The following is a 16,013-nucleotide window of genomic DNA, read 5'->3' on the forward strand; positions in this document are numbered from 1 at the left end:
GTGATCATTGAGAGGTTAACCCTCTCGCACGTCATTAAACGGACAGGTATGTTGCTCGCGTCGTCGTGCTCTTCGCCGTCTCACTCTCCGCACAGTTCACTCCCGACATCGTGTGCTACTGCTCTGACCCCATAACATTCTCCCATATGTTGCGTTTCCTGGTTGTCGCCCCCGCGGTCTCGCTGGCACTGCATAAGTGCCCTCTCTCACGCCGCGTCCGCTCGTTGGTCGGTTGAATTATCCTTGACTGCAGTGATTGTACCCGTATTGTACCTATCCTATCTTGCAACCCTATCGGTACTATACATTGGTGTTTTGACCACGACGATAGCCAGCAAACGTTTGACGGATGAGATCGCCAGGCACGCACCGTAGATGCCTTGGAGACCCGGTTACAACAGGCACGCAACGTTGCTGCGCAGTGGCCCAGCCAAAGGCCATCGATGGCTGCGGGTCGGTCGATGCCGGGTCTCGGACGAGAGAGCGAGCCCGAGACAATTGAATTGTACATCGCGACAAAGTCACTCACGGTCTGCATAACAAGCTGTGAGAGTCAGTGAAACACACTGAATATAGATCAAGTTCTGGCCCTAAAATCTATGAAAGAAGATGTGCTTGCCATGTTGCATCAAAGAAAGTCAATGAAACCGGTAACTACTCTTCTTTCTTGATAACTGTACTTTTATGGTAATCTCCGGAACGTTTTGTACCTTTTCCAAAACCATTCATGCTTGATGGGAAAGGCCACCTCATTCTACGTAAATGTTAATGCCTTTGCTGCAATGAGAATCGGTATTTCTTTGTTGTGAGTGTCACTTTCCAGGGCTAAGCTTTCGTGTGTTCCTCACACTGTTATCGTATCAGTCACAAGACCCAGTTTAGGGCAGGCCTTTTCGCGACGCATTAGCCGCGTCGCGTCTGCATGCTTCACTGCTCCCTCACCGGCACCTCTCCAGAGCTCTATCTTCGCGGCCACGTTCCATCATGTCGCTGCTCGACGAGCCCGTTCCCGACGATGTCCTCATGCGCGACAGGACGCGCGTCTTTGAAGAGTTCATCGACGCCGAGTCCCAGCTCTACAACTACCGCGACGACATCGCGCGCATGCTGCGCCAGGACCAGCGCCGGCTCATCGTCAACATCGACGATCTGCGCGACTACAAGCGCGACTTTGCCGACGGGCTTCTCAAGCGCCCCGTCGAATTCCTTCCCGCGTTCGACGAGGCCCTCGCCAACGTTGTCAACCGCGTGCATGACGCGGAGAAGCACGATATTGCAGGCAACGAGTACCGCGTCGGGTTCAGTGGGTCCTTTGGTGATCAGCATGTCAGCCCGCGCACGCTGCGCGCGTCTCAGCTGGGCAAGATGATTTCTCTTGAGGGTATCGTGACGCGCTGCTCGCTCGTCCGGCCCAAGATGCTCAAGTCGGTCCACTACTGCCCCGAGACGCGTCAATTCCACGCGCGCGAGTACCGCGACGCGACTACTTCCACGTCAAATCTGCCGCCGACATCCTCGGTCACGCCACAGACGGACGACGAGGGCCATGTTTTGCAGACCGAATTTGGCTACTGCGTGTTCCGGGACCATCAGAGGATCAGCATACAGGAGATGCCGGAGCGTGCACCCGCGGGACAGCTTCCGAGGAGCACTGACGTGATATTGGATGATGACCTCGTCGATAAGTGTAAACCGGGTGATCGCATACAGCTTGTGGGCGTGTACCGGAGCGTAGGAGGAGGCGCAAGTGGCGCATTCAAGTACGTCTCAGGACCATTCATTGACATATTCTGACGCGTCTCGAACAGAGCTCTCATCCTCGCAAACAACATCATCCTCCTCTCATCCAAGGTCGGCGGCGGGATCGCACAGACACCACTGACCGACTCGGACATCCGTGTGATCAACCAGCTCTCCAAGCGCTCCACCATCGTCAGGCTCCTCTCGCAGTCGCTCGCGCCGTCCATCTACGGCCACAACGAGCTCAAGACCGCCATCCTCATGCTGCTCCTCGGCGGCGCGGAGAAGAACCTCCCGAACGGCACGCACATTCGTGGCGACATCAACCTGCTCATGGTCGGCGACCCGTCCACCGCCAAGTCGCAGATGCTCAGGTTCGTCCTGGGCACGGCGCCGCTCGCGATCGCCACGACCGGCCGGGGGAGCTCGGGCGTCGGTCTCACGGCCGCGGTGACGACGGACAAGGAGACGGGCGAGCGGAGGCTCGAGGCGGGCGCGATGGTCCTGGCGGACCGCGGGGTGGTGTGCATTGATGAGTTTGACAAGATGTCGGATATTGATAGGGTGGCGATACATGAGGTTATGGAACAGCAGACCGTGACAATCGCGAAGGCGGGTATCCATACGACGCTGAATGCGCGGTGCAGTGTCATCGCTGCAGCCAACCCGATTTACGGCCAGGTGAGTATTTGCTTCGTGTAACGTCACCCTCGACTGAATTAAATCGCTCTCGCAGTACGATGTCCACAAAGACCCACACAAGAACATCGCACTCCCAGACTCGCTTCTCTCCCGTTTCGACCTCCTCTTCGTCGTGACCGACGACGTCGACGAGAACCGCGACCGGCTCATCGCGGATCACGTCCTGCGGATGCACCGCTACCTGCCTCCGGGCGTCGAGGAGGGCACGCCCGTTACAGACAGCCTTACGCAGAGCCTCTCCGTCGAAGGGCCCGGTGCGGCTCAGCCCGACGGCGACGGCGGTGAGGTGAGCCCGTTCGAGAAGTATGACCCGCTGCTGCACATCGGGATCGGCGAGGCGCTGTCGTCGACGAGGCGGCGCGCGCCGAAGAAGACTGAGGTGCTGAGCATCGCGTTCGTGAAGAAATACATACAGTATGCGAAGAGCAAGCCTGCGCCGGTGCTCACCAAGGGCGCGGCAGACTGGATCGTCAGTGTGTATTCGCAGCTGCGGAACGAAAGCCTCGATGACAACAGGAAGCGGGTACGTAGCGTGCACTTTCTCTCGTTCGCTCTTCTTGATGACGAGGACCGTATGGCGTAGACATCGCCGCTGACAGCCCGTACCCTCGAGACGCTCATCCGTCTCTCCACCGCACACGCCAAGGCACGTCTCTCGCCCAAGGTGCAGGAGCAGGACGCGATGGCTGCGGAGGAGCTCCTCCGCTTCGCGCTTTACCGCGAGGTGCTCAAGCGCAAGCGGCGCACGAAGCGCCGCCTGAACGACGGGAAGATGCGGCAGCGGGGCAGCGACAAGGAGACGAGCGAGGACGATGAGTCAGAGAGTGATGAGGAGGCGGAGGAGCCCGCGAGGATGCGAGCGACGGCGCCGACGGCGAAGGGGAAGGAGAAGGCGATGCCGCAGGACCTTCCGAGGGACCCGGTGTGGGGAGAGGGGAGTCAGGATGTGCAGATGGAGGAGGGTCCTGTGTCTGCGTCGGCTGGTCCCGCTGACGATGGACGCATCCGACCGGAGCGGTAAGTTTTCGATGGATTTCCTTTCCATGAGTATGTTCCTGAGTGTCTGCGTCTTCACAGGTTGAAGCTCTTCCGTTCAAGGCTGGCGCAGCTGTTCGCGACAACACTGCAAGACGAGGAACAGTTCTTCTTCGCGACTCTGCTGCAGCACATCAACGAAAGCTTATCCACCGATGAGCTGTTCGGCACGGCAGAGGCCACACGGGCGTGCGAGGTCATGGGTGAGGCGAACGAACTCATGCTGAGTGGTGACATTGTGTATAAAATCTGATCTTGTTGGGGGCTTCTTGCATTGCTGTCTGCATTCATCTGCATATGCTACTCTGTATCTCTTACCATCGCACGATCCTGTATACCATGAATATATAATCAAACGTTTAACATGGGATATTGCAAGTCCATATCACCGCCCACAATCGCTCCTCGCCCGCAGGACCTGTGAGACCTCCTCCCTGCTCAACTCCGAGAACCCGACTGTCTCCAGCATGATACCCTCCCATTTCTCATCCCCTATCACCCCGAACGTCGCGTCCAGTATCTCTTGCCACTGCTTTCCTTCCGCGCCCACCAATCGGCTGGCCTGGAGCAGCTGCCGCCATGGCCCTTCCGCGCGAGCCCTGTCGCTCCGTGCGAGGGCAACCTGGCACGTCTCCACCCACAGCTCGCTCTCCGCGCGGATCGCCCTCCCCTCCTGTGGTGTAATCCGCCCCCGACCATGGTAGAGAATCTGGCGGTGGTAGATGTGCATGGCGAGTCGTGAAGCAATGCGCCGGTAGAGGCTTGTGACGGTTGTACGTGGGAGGGCTGATGAGAGGAAGGAAATGTGCGAGGATAGAAGGGCAAGCGGGCCGAGGAGGGTGGGCGCGAGCGCAATGTCGTCCTGCGCTCCTGGCGTGATTACGTTGGGGGTCACTTGTCTGTATAATAATCGTTAGCGAGGAAGCGCACAATTCCAGGGACGTGGACGAACGTTGATGAGCCGTTAGAGAAGTGGGCCCTGAGCCCAACCTCGACTTCTCCACAGACTGACTGCACGATCATATCCTCGGCACGTTCTGCTAGCTGCCCATACTGCATGATAAGTTCCTCGAAGATCGTGCCTTCCGCAGCCTCTGTCTCGCCGCCTTTAGGGTTAGGCAATGCCGATGCGGCTTGTATCTGCGAGCGCAGTGAGGCGCGGTGATTGATCTCGGCCCACAACTCCAGGAAAAACTGCATTGTCATCGAACGCTCAGCAAACCCTCTTTCTTCACTAGATAGGATTGCGCACCAGATCCTCTCCCCAAGCTTCACACGCAGCACTGATGTACTTCGCGCTGACCAAGGCCTTGCACAGCCTCTGTACGCCCTCAACGCCGCTGGTTAGGCTCTTAGGATCTCCCACCCTCCCCGATGCATCGCTGACACTGCCCAACGCACCAGGAACAGCGCGTATGAGGCTGGACGATAGTGTCTCGTATGCGTCTAGTGAAGACGAGATGCGAGAATGGTACGACTCCAGGATCGGCAGCTGGACGACAATGAGGAAGCGCGTGCGATGTAGGAATTGCGGGAGTGGTGAATATCGGTCTGTCACATAATGAGATGATGACGATGGTTTGAAAAAACGTCTCCATTTACCAGTGACTTGCTCGACTAGGGCCTTGACCCTTCGGGCAGAGTTAGTCGGTCTCAGGTCGCGGTCGGTAACGATCGCATCCTCCGTATCGCCTTCGTCATCTGCGATGAGCCAAGCGTCGGAGGCGCTGATGATCTCAATGTACTGATCCATCGTAACTGCAGCGTGTCAATGCCCTCCATGAACGATGAAACAAAACACAGACTTACATTTCCTCTCGCCCTCCATCCAGGCCTCGAACCATTCTTTCCTTCCTAGGATGACATCGCTGATGCCCTGCCACTTGCTTCCCTCGCTTTTCTTGCCGTCTTTTGATGGCTCACCCGCCGTAGTATCATTGATGTCGAAGTTTTCTTCTCGCAATGCACTGTCGAAAGCAAGTGCCTCGTAGATGGTGTGTGCGAGTAGAGACGGATGTGCCAGAAGGGTCGGCATGGTACGATGGAGCTTGCGTTCAAGTAGAGGTAGAAGAAGGAGCGTAAACTCACGCTGCGTGCAGCATTTGAGCGATGATGAGAGCAACGTCCTTGAGAAGTATATGCGATCACTAACCCAAGCATTGATGTTCCGATATTGCGTGTCTGACAGGAACGTCTGCACCACATTCTCCATGAATGGACGATGTTCATGTGAGACGTTGAGGACATGAGTAAAGTACCATTCCGGCTGATTTCCATATAATCGCTCAGCACCCCTCGGGAGCATGATTCCACAAAACAACTAACCTTGTCAAGTCTATTTGTTTGCCTTTCTCCCTCGAAATGATACTTGAATCTCAAGGAGATTGGTTGGACTAGTGCCTGAATGGGGTACAGACCCTCTCGTGCAACTTCCTTGCCTTTGATGGCTGAATGCAGTTGCTTCCCGCTGAGGTTGCAATGAGCACGGCGACCGGCGTGGGGCGGGGAGACATACATTTTTTGAAGCTTTGACATGTTAGAGAAAGCGGCCTCGAACGCCTTCCTATCTCCCGTAGTAGCTGACAGGTAGTCGACTACCATCGGCCAATGTAGTTTCTCCGCCGCGGACAACAACGACCTAAGGTGCAATCAGCATGCGTCGGGGTCAAGATACACTGGACAAAGGCAACTAACGTGGACAAAACATGGCGCATATCTGCCCACGTCCGTTCTCGGATGCTCTCCAGGAAGCTGAGGATGTGTAACTCCTGCTCGCCCGCAACGTCCTCCACCTTCGCGCATACTTGATGCACGGAAGCCACAAATTCTTGCAGTCCCTCATATTCGCTCACGGAGGACAGCGAAGACGAAGAGCGGATTTGGTCTACTGCCAATTCACTTTCATTCACTGTGGTCTAAGTAGACTTCAGCAAAGCCTGAGGAGCATTAACATACCTGAGCTTTAGAGATTGTTGAACTATCTGCACGTATCCTTTGACACTCTGCACTTCTTTGAGGCTGCGATGCAATGTTTCGAGATCCTCCAGCAGCGTGGGCTTGCGCTCGGGATCACCCAGTGAGGATACCAATTGTTGCGATAGATACGATAGCTCGTCTGATAACGAATGTCTCAGCAGAGAAGGCTCTTGAGCTGTATGCAGTTGCAATTCCGCAGAGGCCCTCGTCTCCACAATCAATGCATTCACAACTTGCCGAGATTGAGACAACTGAGCTGAGACGGAGGCATCAGCATTCGCGCGATGCTGCATCCGACGGAGGACGCACTTGCGTTTTCATGTCCTCGCTGTGCTGTATTGCATCCTGGACGACTCTTTCGACGCCTGCCTCATCTTCGATGTCCTGCAATGAGGTGAATCGGGCATCGAGGAAGTCCAGTGCGCGCTTCTCCGACTCCGCAATATCTGGGCCTTGCAACAGCTCCTGTATTTGCCCGGACGCCATGTGGGAGCGTTTGCGACGAATCGCTAGAACGTGCCTGGTCTGCGGTAGTACGAAAGCTAGAGATTGTGCGGAGAGGTGCGACCGTCAGATCACTGCAGCAGCTGCGTGAGAATTAATAACGAAACCTGTTACTCCGCGTTAACAAATTACAAGTCCGCGCGTTGAGTCCGTGCAACCATATATAAGGTCGGACCTGCGTGTTTCTGAAGCGATATACACGCGCCCCCCCTCTGCTCGCGCTGCTTGACGGTTTCGCTCACTCTGGTGACTGTACATGTGTTGTCTTGGCTTGCCGGATGATATACCAGTCATCATTTGTGATGTGAATGCCGACTTGTAGTGCATGCCGGCTCACGCTCTTCCCTTTCCCTCCTTCGACAATATCACCTTGGGACAGTGACAAGGTTTCCGATGACTTTGATCAACAAGCTCTCAGCCATAAGGGTTCTTTGCGACGGCATGGTAATACTTCGTAATGCAGACGCGGCCTCCGATGCCATCGTTATCGCGCTGATATCGCTCTTGCACAGGAACGTCGCACAGACGGTAAATGCAAGCTCTTACGCATAGACAGCCGCTGTCTAATTGTATCCGAATGGGCAACTGCACGCGACGCGCAATGATTACGACCGCAAATTTGTGAACTCCTCGCCAATTGTGCTGTCTCTCACCCACGTCTTCAACGTCGTGGTCAGTATCTTCTGTCGTGGGTCACAGCATGCGCGCTGAAGACCTGAATAACATCAATTATGACATGCCATTGCTGCTTTCCAGCACGGATCGTCAAGGCAGCCACATTTTGAACAACGCTCATCTGTAGCATCGCGCCGCCATCTCTGGAACCGCGAGGCTCGACAGCTTGTAAGTGATATCACTTTGCATCGATCGTCAGGTGATGACTGCACGAATCTGTAGACTCTGGAAAGCAGCGCCGCACTCGATTCGCAAACGACAAGGTCGCATAGGGAATGCAACGGCTACCTTAGTCGGACGTGATTCAAAGGGAATGACCTTCGCTAGCTCGCCGCTGGCGATCTGTCCTTTGTTTCCGCTAGCTTGCCGCTGGCTATCCGTCCTCCCCTTCGCTAGCTTGCCGCTGGCTATGGGTCGTATTCTGCTAGCTTGCCGCTGGCTATGGGTCGTCTTCTGCTAGCTTGCCGCTGGCGATTCTTTCTATCCTCTCGCTAGCTCGATGCTGGCGATCCTTGAGTGACTCATCGACATCTATATGGTGGCTTCCCCGACAACACAACTAGTTATACTGACGCGGTCAAGGGTATACGCGAAGCGGCATGATGAGCACCAAGATCGCAAGACATGCTGGCAAATATTGATATAACAATGAGAACTGCAGCAAACATCAACTTAATCATCAAGAGCGGCCGACATACTGCCGCCGTGTGAGCGTCGGAACGCCGGCAACATCTACCTCATTGTAGGTAGCTTTGTTCGCCGTGCCAGCTGCAGACTAGGTGACTGCCCGCGGGTTCATGTCGTGGGGCGGCCGACTCTGTTGCGCAATTGAAAGCTCTTCGATTACTCCTCATTGTCAGATTCAATGGCGAGTGAGGAGCAATCTGGGACGACATGGTCATCAATACTCATTCTTGTCGACTTTGGCATGTAATAGAATAGTAGCTTATTCTGAATGAATTTCTCAGGTGTTACTCAGCCCTCTTTGCTGCTGGCTGCCTATTCTCCAATTTGCTGCTGATGATTTGTCCTCTTGGCCTGTCAGCTTGCTGCTGGCAAATCCTTTTTCTTCTCCTAAATTGCTGATGATATCATGATTTTCCTCCAGCTGACCATTGGCACTGAGCTCTGTTTGGTTTCATGAGGACTCCCTGCAAGATCACCTTTTCCAGTTATAGGAAGCTGAAGGTTGTTATGCATCAGGATGGCAGATATAATGCACAAAGAGATAGCAGCAGAACTCACCGAGAAATGTCACAAAGAGCATGCTATCAAATACAACAGATGTTTGCTGTCGTTTGCTTGTATCTGCTCGGGCACACATCCAGTTGATTTCAAGCCTGGGATAAGCTCAAGTAAGTGCTTGAAATGATGGTTCAGACTATGCTGCTGCGCATGGCTCGCAGAATACAGGATGAAGTGAAGTGCAAGAAGCACGCATTAACGGCTATCATTTGCAACGCAAGCAACTGGCCTGCGTCCTTGTGCGGAATTTGACCTTCGATGGCAGGTTTCCTGATCGCTTAATTGTCGAAGTATATCCTGGTACGTATGCTGCCTGAGTTGCTTGGATGTGACATTTGTGCACAGGCATAGAAGTGCATTCTCTTCGGTCCCATTTCTGCAAGCGCAGACGTCCATAATAGCTGTGATCAAAGTCGAAGCACCGTCCCATCAATACGAGTCGTACGACCGACCACGACATGCATGATACATACGGCCGACGCTGAGCGCAACGCTCGTAGCCTATACGGTTACACACGTATGACTTTCCTTCACTGCCGGCTGCTGCTCAATCGTATAGTAAGTTATCTTTGCATCATCGTCTGCTGTCATTAACAACAAGACAAAGAAGATCCTCGACAGCGTCTTCGGCATCCACGCGCTCTTGACGATTCTCACTGATGACTGTCTCATGTTGCGGAGCCGGTTCGGTTCTATCCTCTCTCTCACGTCCGAGATTGACTGACATTCATGATATTCAGTTCCTCCCTGGTGTGGCCATTAAGGATGTTCGCGTCGAGTCGGGCTTTTAGCGTTTCCGTGTTTGTCCAATGCGCCCAGGAAATCACCAAATCGATTGTATTATAAATAGTGTTGTATTCCCTATCACGATCTGTAACCGATATTCTAGTTCCATGTGATGTTGCGTGATCTGCCACACGTTGAGTGATACATTTGAGCAATCCTGGTCATCCAACAAGAGATACCTTACCAGCTCTACATTACGAGGATACGTGATCCAGGTAAACGATCAGAGGGCCTTTCGCGTCAGGCAGTCCGTATAGTATAAGTTCATCCAAAGAGCTCCCCCGATAACGTGGATGCAATGGCCATCACTCTGATTTGAGGTTTTGCTCCACCCAGCTGACCACCTCTTTCCAATGGTTGACTCTCTTCAATGGCGCACTCTCCGGGATCTCTACCTCGTCATCCTTCCACCATTCCCTTCCGCCCTCGAGGCGATGCCTCTCATCGAAGCTCACTTCGAACCGGATGTCCACGTATTGCGCCTGTCTTTTGTTCCATTGATAGTCACCGAATAGCAGCGTCGGGACCGGCGGCTGGTGATCGATGCACTTGAGCGCATTTTCGAGCGAGTCGTCGATCATCAGTTTGGCGCCGAGCTTCTTGCACACCTAAGAGATGCATGCGTGAGCTACCGTATGAATCGAGATTTGCCAGTACACCCACATCCGCCTTTGAGAGCTTTGCCATCATGGCCTGTTGATCCTTGAGGGTTTCCTGTGACATCCCGGTGCAGATGATGGTATCAAAGATGCCGTGGTAGTGTGTCGCTATCCAGTTTTCCGTCCGCTCCAGCTCGCGCACCTGTCTGGCGGTGACCACGACCAAGTTGAATCCCATGTCCTTCAGTGCCTGCAAGCCCTCGTGTGCGCCTTCGATGGGCGGCGCCTCGTAGAGTCGGGGAGTCTGGTAGAATTCCTCTACTTTCCTGAATGTCTCGTCTGGGGAGCCCCAATACGGGTTCTGGGTTGCGAGGTCAGGAGGAGGGCATAAATTGAGCATATTTCAACTCACTCGCCAGTAGTAGTAATCTAACGACCCATCAATGCCGCGTAGAAGTACGTAGAAATCCGCACTCACAGTAAAACTGATCCAAGGTCATCTTGGAAGCATAAGTATCATTATGCCCTACCAATCGAAAGGTTCAATAGTGGCCTCGCAATGCGGGGAAGACATCGCATCTTGACATACATTCCGCAACGACACGATTAGTTTGGCTCAAGACGTCGTCCAAGTCAATTGCAATGATCGGTTTTTCCGCAGGCAGGCTCTTTATGATCAAGACTGGGCCAGGAGGTTTGCCATCCGACTGGTTCTCATTCGCTGCAGAGGATGTAGTGACCGACATGGATGTTCGACGTCCAGGTGACTGACTCTGCGCAGACCTCGCAGCGGCGGAAATACTATTGACTCGAGATTGATGGTGAGATGATTGATCCGTTCGGCACTCGACTTCCGGCAGCCACATGCAGTAGCTCGTATTGCATTGCATTGCTCTTCCGGGAGAATTGCATTTCGGTTGAGGTCTGCTACGGACAAGGTAGAAAGCGTGACGGCGGTGGCTCGCTGCAGGCAGGGTGCAGTTGAAGTTCAAGGTCGACTCACGCGTGAATGCCGAGCGCTACATCAGAGGAATCACGCGCGTCGAGAAACCCCAGTGCATGTATCGCCACCCACAATCGTCGCATGCAACTTCATACAGCCACCCACCAACTTCATAGAGCCGCTGCCCGTTGGCTCGAGCACGCTCTACGCGACGACCTTTTCGCATCATGGCACTCCTGTCCACACTGAGGCCCAGCCGTGAGCGGATCCGCGAAATTGGCAGATTGTATGCGTCGCATCGTCCGATCATCCAAAGACTCCTTCTGGTCGGTTTTATCGTGCATATTATCTCGTACACTGTCGGCGGGCTCGCAGCCAAGCCCAGTGTGAGCCAGAAATCGTCAAGGAAAGGCAAGGGGAAGGGGAAGAGCAAAGCCGCTGAGGCGGCGGAGGGGCGGAAACCGCGAGTCGCTGTGAGTCGCGTAGCCTCACTGTGTTTCGTGCTAGACGTGAATGGATGTCGTGTGTGCATAGATAGATGCGTTGTTCTATCAACGACTGTCGACGATACTCAAGATCGTGATTCCGAGTCTGCGCTCGAAAGAGGCTCTACTGCTCGTCATGCACTCCAGCCTTCTCATCTTCCGAACCGTAATCTCGCTGTACGTCGCAGCATTGGATGGCAGGTGAGCTTCTGTCTACGCCTAGCATCAGGAAAATTCAAATCGACTTGTGGCTCGAGAACCTTCTTTTTGACTTGTTCTTGCTGGTATTGGCTTGTACAAGCAAATAAATGCACAATAAGAAGCTTCCAACCCAGAAAACAGTTTTAAGCCGGATTTGAGTTTTCCTGATGCTAGTGTCTTTTCTCTACCATATCAATGTGAGTTATGTTCGCTCATAGTATGTCTTATGGTTGGCATAACTAGAATTGTGGCATCTCTCGTCCGAGCGCAGCCTATACCTTTCCTCCTCAACATCCTGCGGTGGTTGTTAGTTGCAATACCTGCTACGTGGACCAACAGCTGGTTGAGCTATGTCCAGAACAAGATTGCTCTGGCATATCGAACCCGGTTGACCGAAGAGGTGATGAAGCAGTACCTAGGTGAGACGGCGAATGGGCAGGACCTCAAGGTATTCTACAAACTATGTGAGTACCATCGCACAATACGTGACACTATGCAGGTTAACAATCGTTCTGTTAGCTAACTTGGACGACAGGATCAAGAACCCAGATCAGTTGAGTCCTCCGAGCCACTCAGTTCCAGGGGCACAGAAATAATGGCCTCCTCGGGCAGGATGATCACCCATGACATCCAACGTTTCTCAACACACTTAGCAGCCATCTACGCGAACGTCGCAAAGCCGATGCTAGACATGATTCTGTACAACTACCAGCTCTCGCAGAACGTCGGCGCGGAAGGTCTCGTCTTACTCACCATCGCCATCGAATGCAGCGCAGCCCTCCGTACGTTTTCGTTCCCCGCATTCACATCTTGCCGGTGTTGACGGCATCTCCCTCCAGTACGCGCATTGACCCCGCCCTTCGGCCTGTACACCGCACTTTCCGCGCAGCTCTCGGGCAATCTGCGCCACACGCATTCGCGGCTGGCCGAGTTTGCGGAGGAAATCGCGTTCTTCGGTGGCGAGCACACGGAGAAGATGCTCGTCGAGCGAGAGTATGCGGGCCTCGTGCAGCATGAGGAGAAGGTGCTCCGGAGGGCGTGGTGGCATGGGTGCCTGGAGGAAGGCGTTATCAAGTGGCTCTGGGGAAGCTTTGGGGTAAGCATGAGTGGCATTTGGTGAAGAGCTTAGATCATTTGTTGACCTTCGTGTAGCTGTGTCTGTGTGCGATTCCCGTGTTCTTTAAGTTGCCGGGAGTGAGCGGTATTGACTTGGGGAGTCGTACGGAAGGTGCTGTACCATGGAATCACCTGTGCCTCATGAGCTGACTTCTAATCCAACAGGCTTCGTTACTAATCGGAGACTGCTCTTGTCTGCTTCCGGTATGCACCCTGTGGCATTTGATGTCATGGAGCGCACGTTGACAGGCAGATGTAGATGCATTCGGGCGAGTTATGTACTCCTACAAGGAACTATCCGAACTCGCAGGATATACCGCACGAGTTTCCCAGCTGCTAGAGACGATGGCGGATATCCGGAAGGGGAAGTTTGAGAAGGCGCTTGTCAGCGGTGCGGATACTGAGGAGCACGCTAACAGTGAGTCGTGCTTATCCTTGTTGCCTGGCTTCGAATATTGAATTGGGCTTCGGCGCTCTAGTACTCAAGGGCAGGGGGATCAGCATTGAGTCTGACGAGATCGAATTTGAGAACGTGCCGATCGTGACGCCCAATGGCGACATACTTGTCCGCAGCCTGAGTTTCTATGTAAAACCAGGAGTACGTCTTGATTTGCTCTTCACGACGTGATGGCCTAATGGTGATTTGCCCTAAGCAACACCTCCTGATTGTCGGACCCAATGGTAGGCGGAACAATAGCGTCGAAGCGCAAGCTGAGCGAACACTGGACTACAGGTTGCGGGAAGTCCTCACTGTTTCGCATACTGGGAGGTTTGTGGCCAGTTTATGGTGAGTAAGCGATCCTCCATCTAGTTCATTCCGTGAGACGTATCTGCGCCAGGTGGGATCGTTCGCAAGCCACCAGCATCACAATTCATCCTTATCCCACAACGACCGTACCTATCTCTCGGAACGCTTCGTGACCAGGTCATTTATCCTCATAGCAAGAAGGATATGGAAGCAAGTACGTGGTAGCCGAAAGAACTCACCGGTCCTTCCGAGTCTCGCCGTATTGACGCACCGTACGCAGGGGGTGTGACGGACGACGATCTGCGCGCGATCCTATCCGAGGTGCAGATGGACCATATAATTGAGCGTGAGGGTGGATGGGATGTCGCGCGCGACTGGCATGAGGCACTCAGCGGAGGTGACCAGCAGAAGATCGCGTGGGCGAGGCTGTTTTACCACAGGCCAAAGGTCAGTCAGTCGACGCGTGTTGCTGGATCCCGTCGCTAAATTTAGCATCGTATATCTAGTATGCGGTGCTGGACGAAGCGACATCGCTCGTTCCCCCGGAGATGGAAGGCAGGATGATGGAGCACGCGACGCGGCTGGGGATCACCCTTTTGACGGTGTCACACCGCCCGTCACTATGGAAGTACCATTCGATGATCCTGCAGTACGATGGGCAGGGTGGCTATGTCTTGTGCGTGTGTGAAGAGAGCTGTTTCCGACCGGCTCGGAGCTAACGGCGACTTTGACAGTACGAAACTCGATGCCGAGAAGCGCCTTGCACTGCAACAGGAGAAGGAGGCGCTGGAGACGAAATTGCTCGAAGTGTACGGTCATGCTTTGTCATCAGTGGTGCTGCTGCTCATGCGATTTGCAATTTGTAGGCCGAAGATGCGAGCGAGGTTAGCCGAACTGCAGGCTTTGCAGAGAGGAGGAGTGGCTGGGAGTGCGTAAGCCGGTGTCCGGGTCCGATATGCGCTTCTTGAGGGAGGACAGGAGTGTGATTTTCCTTGGATGTATATACCGCTATGGATTGCGACAATTCGCTTGCAAAGGCCGCATGCTGAGACATGCACGATGTGGGCGCGGGCGGCCAGGAGATAGCCCTCTCGTTTCGCGCAAGGACGGCTGCGATTGGGCAGCTGCAGACGCGGGCCACCGAGTGGGTCCGGGGAGATAGATCGGCATCGGGCGGCGGGGCGCGGGGTGTGTCAATAGCCAAATGGGGCCTGCCGAGGAGACGATCGTGCCGGGAGAACACGGAGCCGTTTTTTTGGATCACGCGCCGGCTTAGTGGGCGGCTAAGGGCGCCGTATTCCTCTTATTGGGCCCCACCGGTCGCAGCCCACTCACTTGAGCACCGTTGCTGTGCCTGCGGGGGGACTCTATCTGCTTTTTTTCCCTTACCTTACACCCCTCCGTCCTATTCTTTCTCTACACTCACTGTCTCTGTCGGACATGCATTATTTCTCGCAGCTGTTCCATTACGAGTAAGTCGTGTGATGCCCCAGATGCTGAAGTGCTAATGCGGGTTCCAGTCACCCATGGTCGCACGTCGTGATTGGGATGTGGCACAAATACCCCAACCCGCACTGCTCTCATGTCGTTACGATTGATGTTCTCGACCGCGACGTCGACCCGAGCACGGGGGTCATTCGCACCGAGCGTATACTCGGGTGCAAGCAGAAAGCGCCGATTTGGATCGTCAAAGTGAGTTGGGATTCTTTCTGCTATCTGCGTGAACGCCGTACTGATGAATGCGTGCGCCCCAGCTATTTGGAGGATCGGAGGACGCGTTCGTTCGCGAAATCTCGTTCGTGGATCCCCGCACGCAAAACACAACCATAACGTCCGTCAACCTTTCTCTGTCCCAGTTTGCCACGTGCCTCGAAAACATCCGCTACTCGCCAACGGAGGATGGGCGCACCGCATTCACGCAGACTGCCGAGATCCAGGCTCGAATGGCTCTCTGGCGTGGAGCGGCAGACAAGCTGGAGGGCTGGCTGGTGCAGCGCTTCGAGCAGAACGCGCACCTGGGCAAGGTCGGATTCACAGACGTTTTGCGGAGTATGTGGGAGGCAAAGGAAGGGCATCTAGCTCACTTATGAAGAACATTTGGCTCAACTTGACGTTGTTCTTTTTCCCTGGGCTATCTGACTCCACCCGGTAGAGTGAGGCGGATATAGAAAATAAAAGAGTCTACAGTGGGCTCTCCTCGGTCCTATACCATACAACATTGTACTATCCCCGCATACAATATTTAGTGTACCAGTACC

General features: G+C 54.2%; 5 protein-coding genes across 5 annotated transcripts; 3 read left to right on the top strand and 2 right to left on the bottom strand.

The window, feature by feature from the left end:
• Positions 1-1,104: 1,104 nt before the first annotated feature.
• Positions 1,105-3,730, top strand: LAESUDRAFT_653920 (ATP dependent DNA helicase; the record flags this gene model as incomplete). Its single annotated transcript, XM_040904456.1, has 5 exons — positions 1,105-1,760; positions 1,809-2,421; positions 2,477-2,965; positions 3,026-3,459; positions 3,520-3,730. The coding sequence occupies 5 exons, from the start codon at positions 1,105-1,107 to the stop codon at positions 3,728-3,730; spliced, it is 2,403 nt and encodes an 800-aa protein (XP_040764040.1).
• A 132-nt stretch (positions 3,731-3,862) lies between these two features.
• Positions 3,863-6,939, bottom strand: LAESUDRAFT_653786 (uncharacterized protein; the record flags this gene model as incomplete). Its single annotated transcript, XM_040904445.1, has 11 exons — positions 3,863-4,376; positions 4,430-4,671; positions 4,730-5,028; positions 5,080-5,235; positions 5,287-5,566; positions 5,630-5,743; positions 5,803-5,944; positions 5,993-6,115; positions 6,172-6,375; positions 6,433-6,709; positions 6,759-6,939. The coding sequence occupies 11 exons, from the start codon at positions 6,937-6,939 to the stop codon at positions 3,863-3,865; spliced, it is 2,532 nt and encodes an 843-aa protein (XP_040764041.1).
• Positions 6,940-9,691: 2,752 nt separating this feature from the next.
• On the bottom strand, positions 9,692-11,050 carry LAESUDRAFT_726129 (uncharacterized protein). Its single transcript, XM_040908964.1, has 6 exons — positions 10,852-11,050; positions 10,741-10,788; positions 10,675-10,691; positions 10,327-10,623; positions 9,848-10,271; positions 9,692-9,787 (listed from the first exon to the last, which is right to left on the bottom strand). Exons 1-5 carry the CDS (start codon positions 11,006-11,008, stop codon positions 9,969-9,971), a joined length of 822 nt encoding a protein of 273 aa, XP_040764042.1. The 5' UTR covers positions 11,009-11,050; the 3' UTR covers positions 9,692-9,787; positions 9,848-9,968.
• A 140-nt stretch (positions 11,051-11,190) lies between these two features.
• On the top strand, positions 11,191-14,761 carry LAESUDRAFT_726130 (adrenoleukodystrophy protein). Its single transcript, XM_040908965.1, has 17 exons — positions 11,191-11,678; positions 11,740-11,891; positions 12,135-12,355; positions 12,411-12,444; positions 12,504-12,673; positions 12,731-12,987; positions 13,044-13,119; positions 13,173-13,211; positions 13,267-13,425; positions 13,487-13,605; positions 13,661-13,688; positions 13,741-13,794; positions 13,847-13,969; positions 14,036-14,202; positions 14,262-14,431; positions 14,490-14,564; positions 14,622-14,761. Exons 1-17 carry the CDS (start codon positions 11,433-11,435, stop codon positions 14,689-14,691), a joined length of 2,160 nt encoding a protein of 719 aa, XP_040764043.1. The 5' UTR covers positions 11,191-11,432; the 3' UTR covers positions 14,692-14,761.
• A 283-nt stretch (positions 14,762-15,044) lies between these two features.
• On the top strand, positions 15,045-15,984 carry LAESUDRAFT_726132 (MSF1-domain-containing protein). The gene is made up of 3 exons (XM_040908966.1): positions 15,045-15,227; positions 15,276-15,447; positions 15,510-15,984. Exons 1-3 carry the CDS (start codon positions 15,196-15,198, stop codon positions 15,843-15,845), a joined length of 540 nt encoding a protein of 179 aa, XP_040764044.1. The 5' UTR covers positions 15,045-15,195; the 3' UTR covers positions 15,846-15,984.
• Positions 15,985-16,013: the final 29 nt, after the last annotated feature.

This window comes from Laetiporus sulphureus (genome assembly GCF_001632365.1).
Source record: "Laetiporus sulphureus 93-53 unplaced genomic scaffold LAESUscaffold_21, whole genome shotgun sequence".
In the NCBI taxonomy this organism is placed as follows: Eukaryota; Fungi; Basidiomycota; class Agaricomycetes; order Polyporales; family Laetiporaceae; genus Laetiporus; species Laetiporus sulphureus.